Here is a 5,882-nt window from a genome sequence, read left to right on the forward strand (position 1 = left end):
AATTTGATTCAGCAGATCAAAAATTAACTCTTTATTGCCCCCCGGTGGACAGCTAAAAGTACCTCACCAAGAGGGAGTTGGAACTTCAAAATAAAAAAAAAAAAGAACAGATCCTTTACAAATATCAAAATACACTGCCCTTGTGGCTATCAAAAAAACATATAGAGTATATACAATGGAAATGCAGCCAATGCTACCCTGCAGTCAGAGAAGAAGCATACAAAAACTCAAAGCCCATACATGGTCAACGATAATTTCATTATCTCGCACAAAACCACTCACAGGACCTACTATATTGTCCATCAACATTCACTCGCGCTCACACACACACACACACACACACACACGCGCGCGCGCGCGCACACACACACTCCCTCCCAGCCCACATTCCCTGCCCAGAGTCCCATTCTCCCCTGTGGCACCTCCTCTTGTGTTTTCCCATATATCTTCTCCCTGGATTAAGGCAGCCAAACATGCCCACTCAGCTGTCCTTCTCCAGTGCGGCAGCGGCCAGAGTGACGGTGGTGACAGGCTGGCAAGTGGCTGCGGCCAGGGTGACTGTGTTGACGGGCTGTCCAATCCCGTGCAGTTGCACGCGCGCCAGCTTCTTCTGCTCACACTCCGTCACCAGGTTGTTGAGCTCGGCTGCGCTGTAGCCAATCAGAGTCCTCAGGTCGCACACAAACTTGTAGACGAAGCGCTTGCCCTGCACTTTGCTGATCATGTCTCCATCGTAGTAGTACCTGATGGGCATCAGATGGCGGGCATCACAAATGTATAGTCTCAGGGAGACTCCACACTTACATGAATTCTAATGCTCCTTTTTTATGGTGGCAACAACAGTAATATATTATTCACTACAGAACTTGGTAATTAGTTCCAGGTACAGTGTATTAAGTGCCAGAAAGGGGTTATGGCAATTATGCAATCCGTACATAGAAATAGTACCAATACAAGTTGCAAATGCAATATTATTAAGTTACTTCGACCTCATCTTTATTATTTTTCATCCAAGAGCATCATATTGTCCCTACTGTGAAGACCAACCTGAGGGCTCGGCTAAGCTTCTCGTAGTTCATGGTGGGCTTGTTTTTGCGTTGGCCCCACTTCTGAGCCACCAGCTCCGGCTGGTTGAGTTTGAACTCACCCTCCTCTCCCACCCAGGAAATGCAGTCCCGTGCATCCTTATCGGTGAGGAGCTCCAGCAGGAACTGCCACAGCTGGATCTGTCCATTATTACCTGATAGGGGGGAGACAGTTCAGCACATGTATACAGAGAGACTACTGACTGAGAGGGTTACCGTCATCTAATTGGGGGGGGGGGGGACACAGCTCCCTCTTCTGGCATTGAGGGCTTGTACCTGTACGGTTGCCGGGGGAGCTACGCTCCTCTCCTGAGATGCGGGGCACCCTGGGCATTTTGTTATGCTTCTGCACCTTAATGGCTGTAGGAGTGGCCTGTTGCACTGGAGCAGGGATAATCTGCACAGCTAGAGATCATAATGAAAGCCAAGAAGACAACAGATGAATCAGGTTCAAATACAGAAAAGATGGGCCTACATCACATTAAATTACTATACACATATGTATTTAACATGTTTGCATTTCATGCATTGCATGTCTTCTGCAAGTTATATTCAGCATTTGGAATCACCACTGCTTTCAGTGTCACAAACACATAATTGGTGCCTTCATAAAAAAGGTTGTTTTGCAGCAGTTCAAGCACATAAACCAAAAATACAATAGCAAAATGCTTTGCTAAGTCTCGAAGTTAAATGGTGCAGTGCTTTGCCTAGACATGTTATCACACCTCAAAAATGTTTGTAAATACACTTTCCCTAAGGGCAAAAAGGAGCCGGCGATAGAACTCTCTGATTAGATAACCTGTGAGTGTGAGCACCTTGACTAAACTGCAGTTCATCCATGTACTAGACAAACATTAACTGGCTGTACAGAAAAGCAAGACCTAATTCACATTCATCCAAATAATTTTTACCACAAGGACTTTTTAATCTGCTGTGAAATATCCCACAGGCCAGGTGATGGATATAGTTTCAATTTACCTTGTACCAACACCTTGTCAGAGGTGTCTTTAAAGTTGATGTGTGTAAGTAACATTATGTGCTCAATAGCCCCTGAAGCCCTTTATTAGGAACATGCTTCTAAAATGTCATTTATGACCTTTACCATCAGTTATTCTTTAAAAATCACTATAACAGTGACAAATGGGGCAACATGTTTTGTAACTACAACCTATACTCTAAACTACCTCATGGGTTACCACACATGCTAAATGCAAAACAGCAGGGGGCCATATGATAACTTTCCTTCCTTGTAATGGAAGTAATACAACTTTAATGCCAATCTCATGACCGATTACAAAAAAATAGGATAGTCATGTGTATTATAAAACTGGCAAAACTGAAAGTCTTTGATTTAAAATACTTACGTTGGTCAATAGTGACTGTGGCTTCTTGTCCTTGCTCCTGACTAGCGAGGACATCTGTATAGGGCATGTAACACACACACAGTGTTATGGAACATGGAAAATGAATGACAAAAAAAAAACAATAGAAAATTCTAATTGAGTTATTACAATACATTTGTAGACACACAGATACACATGCACTCTCTCAGATACTCACACTTGCGTAACAGCTCCAGATGGCTCCACAAGATCTCCCCATTAGGCACTCTCTGGAGAAATTCCTCCTGGCTGAAAGCACACAGCTGGCGGCCTGGGATGTGGATGCCACCCACCTCCATCTCCTCAATGTTGAACTCCTTCATCACCCACACTGCCCAATGGATGACTTGATCTGCTGTCCACTGCACCGGGTCTGGCCCCCAAAAAACAGCAGTGCCATTAAGAAACACCTGGCTGGGGGTACAGCCAGTAGGTACTCTAAAAACCATCACTACTTTGCACCTAATCTGACTAAGCAGGGCATGTCAAAAAATCCATACTCAAATCCAGTGCGGTCATCAGTGTTTAGAACACGTACTGGAAAATGCTCAATAAGACCTAGTGCAGCAGCATAATCATTTGAAAAGTGTAATTGGAATTGTACTGTAAAATACAACTCTACTGGTCTGGCACTTACCATAGGGGATGCTCAGGCGGACCTGCTCCTTGCGGTAGCCCTCAAGAGCAGCTGCCCAGCGGGTCACCTGTTCGGAGGTCTCGTCCGCAATGGTGGCGCGCTCCACTGCTATCACCTGCCCATCCTCCACCAGGTGAGCCTCCTCTCCTGCAGCCGCGTCTGGATCTATCACCACCTCCACTGTCTCCACTGGCTTCACTATTTCCAGGATATTCAACTTCTCTTCGCCTAAAGCAGCACAGGCACCCTCCCACCCCATTAGCACATCATTATATTTCACAAGTAACAGGACTCGCATTCTCTCTCCCCACTATGTATTTTGTATTGCATCAAAACATGAGCAGTCACTAGAGAGAAGAAAGCACTCGCCTGGTTTTGTGACTATCTGCACACTGAGCTGGACTGTGCCGTCTGTCTTCACCCCCTGGTCAAAAAGACTGTGGTCTGGATGTAACTACAAGGGGGAAGCAAAAGGGAATTAAATCTGTAAACTCACCCACTTAAAAAATTACCAGAGAAATTCTATGGTTATAGAACCTACCTGGATGTCCTGCAGACAGATATCATATCCATCCAGAGCGATCTGTAGACGAGGCTCCAGCAATTTCTTCAAGTTGCCAACAGGCTCATTAATATCAATATCTTGCGTGATCAATTCAGCTGCTGTGATGGTCTGCTCTTCAATCCTTCAGATCCATTAAAACACAAACACCGAGAGAATGAGAATATAGGATACAACCAAGACTGGTGAATACAGCAACCATTCATAAGGTCTCGGGCTAATCAATAAACCATTCTCCAATGAGGATTCCACAAATTTAAAGAACAATTATGCCATTCATTACAGCACTCACCCTTCTTCTAGGCATTCTTGTTTCTCCTGTCCATCAATCTCAATCTCAATCATCTCCTCAGTCTCACTTTTTGACATCTTATCAGTGAAATCTGAACAACCTGCAACTGAAACACCAGTCAAGTTGAAAATAAAACTATTTATGATAATACAGAACAAATAAACATTACATTTGTCTGTTCTATATACGTTTCGGTGTAATTATGAAACTAATTCCATCCGTTTAATAGTACATTTAAGCGACCAGAATTTGCGGCATAAAAGTGAATCAAAAATTTAATTGACAAAAAAGTGAAACAAAAGGCAAGAACTCCTGTTGAATTCTTTCAGCGTGTTGTTGGATCAGCTGTAGTCTTCTAAACTTGTCCGTTGTTGTTTTATGGGCAATCGTTAACACATGAAGAGGAGGGGACAACTGAGCGTAGAAAGGCGTCTTTGAACCCATGTAACTATCACGCAAAGCCGAGGCTTGTCCGGGCGGTAGGCCCACTACGATTCTTTACCATGTGACTAACAAAAATAAGACATATCAAACAATTATATTAGGAAATAAACACCCATTGAGCAGTGCTGGTCAGTATTATGTCAGACTGCTTGTTAAAATGATTATTATTTTGACTAAAGACAGCTATGGGAAGAGGACGCGCGAATAGAGGCAAACGCAGTTGCCATATTGGAGTCGTTTTGGGTTTCATAATATTATACGAAAAATATGTAAGTACTGACTTTTAAAGACTTTTACAACTTTTAAAAGATCGCTACACACTTTTGATTCTAGAAACTTAAAACGGAAATGGAAGAAACGGAAACAAAACAACAGAAGGGCAATGTAAAAGCAGCCGGAAATCCTGGCGAAAGTCACGGTGCTGTGAGACTTCCGAAATGGTCTGAAGAAATGGATGGTACATCGTTGTAAATTGTCTGATTTACGTGGAAAATAAACGTGTTTGGGCGTCAGGTAATCACATTTAGATGTTCTAAAGTATTTGATTAGTTACCTGGCCTTTGTTAGCTGGTTAGCTTATGTGCACAACGAGCTAGCGAGAGACACGCCTGGTTACTTAAGATAGCGTTAGCTATACAACAGCTACCCTCGCTAGCTAGCTAGCTATCCCTAGTTTATTATTGTAAAGCTATTTATTTATTTACTGATTTATTGACTGTTAACGTGCGTCAAAGTACTCCTTTGCAAACTAACATAACGACCGACGTCTAATATTAGACGGCGCTTTCGCTGCAGTAATACACAACGGTTGTTTACCTGAGAAAAGGGCTTGTAAAACGGGCCACGCAGCTAAGCCGCTACGCTGGGCGCCGTTAGCCTAGCAGGATGTGGCGCTCGTGCGCACCTTTCAGAGACGCTTAGCTAGCGTCGAGCTAACCGAAAATTTTACCTCAAAAAGCGGGAACGGTTCCCAGGCTAAAACGGACCGCGTAACCGTGCGATGTTTGTTAATAGCGTAAAAACACGCTTCAAACGAACAGCGGCGGTGACTCACGTACCTCTTTATCGGAACGACAAGTGCTCTAAGTTGGGTTTTAGAGTTTTTGAGGACTAGGGTTATAGCCGGCTAGCCTAGTGCGTGCTAACTTCACTAACTGTTCATGCTAGTTTTTGGTCAGCCTTGCATTGGGGGCGGGGATGTGGAGGAGGCCTGCATGGCTTTTGTACGTCCAGCAAAATATAGTTTAAAATAATTCACCAGAAGTATTTTTTCCGCTAAACGTTAACACATACGCAATTTAATAAAACATGTATGCATCGTTTACCTATACGAACAAGTAACGTTAGTCTTCGCCTGCCCTGGATCTTTTTTATTTTTTCGATATTTACATTGATCTTGTATACTTGTTGAATACTGAATGCTCTGTTCTTAACTAGAATGTAGTGAATAAAATAAATTCAACACATGTATTTTGTTTTT

At 43.2% G+C, this 5,882-nt stretch overlaps 1 protein-coding gene across 3 annotated transcripts; it reads right to left on the reverse strand.

Moving 5' to 3' along the window:
* Positions 1–16: 16 nt before the first annotated feature.
* Positions 17–5,586, reverse strand: LOC145643238 (GA-binding protein alpha chain-like). 3 transcript variants are annotated; one of them, XM_081709621.1, is made up of 10 exons: positions 5,461–5,586; positions 3,959–4,064; positions 3,646–3,790; positions 3,474–3,558; positions 3,105–3,332; positions 2,646–2,840; positions 2,450–2,503; positions 1,362–1,490; positions 1,048–1,240; positions 17–743 (listed from the first exon to the last, which is right to left on the reverse strand). In XM_081709621.1, the coding sequence occupies exons 2-10, from the start codon at positions 4,033–4,035 to the stop codon at positions 482–484; spliced, it is 1,368 nt and encodes a 455-aa protein (XP_081565747.1). In that variant the 5' UTR covers positions 4,036–4,064; positions 5,461–5,586; the 3' UTR covers positions 17–481. The 3 variants fall into 3 exon arrangements, with proteins under 3 accessions (XP_081565747.1, XP_081565749.1, XP_081565748.1); XM_081709623.1 differs by having other exon boundaries at positions 3,959–4,058; positions 5,461–5,577; XM_081709622.1 differs by lacking the exon at positions 5,461–5,586 and adding an exon at positions 5,219–5,406.
* Between the last annotated feature and the right edge of the window lie 296 nt (positions 5,587–5,882).

This window comes from Electrophorus electricus, unplaced genomic scaffold (assembly GCF_041902795.1).
Source record: "Electrophorus electricus isolate QZ-2024a unplaced genomic scaffold, ASM4190279v1 Scaffold64, whole genome shotgun sequence".
Taxonomy (NCBI): Eukaryota; Metazoa; Chordata; class Actinopteri; order Gymnotiformes; family Gymnotidae; genus Electrophorus; species Electrophorus electricus.

Excerpts from the sequence above, each read along its gene's own strand:
- LOC145643238 (XM_081709621.1), bottom strand. The coding sequence starts at position 4,035 with ATGTCAAAAAGTGAGACTGAGGAGATGATTGAGATTGAGATTGATGGA. Across the intron at positions 2,504-2,645 it reads TCTGGAGCTGTTACGCAAGT|ATGTCCTCGCTAGTCAGGAG; the intron begins GTGAGTATCTGA and ends TGCCCTATACAG. Across the intron at positions 744-1,047 it reads AAGCTTAGCCGAGCCCTCAG|GTACTACTACGATGGAGACA; the intron begins GTTGGTCTTCAC and ends GATGCCCATCAG.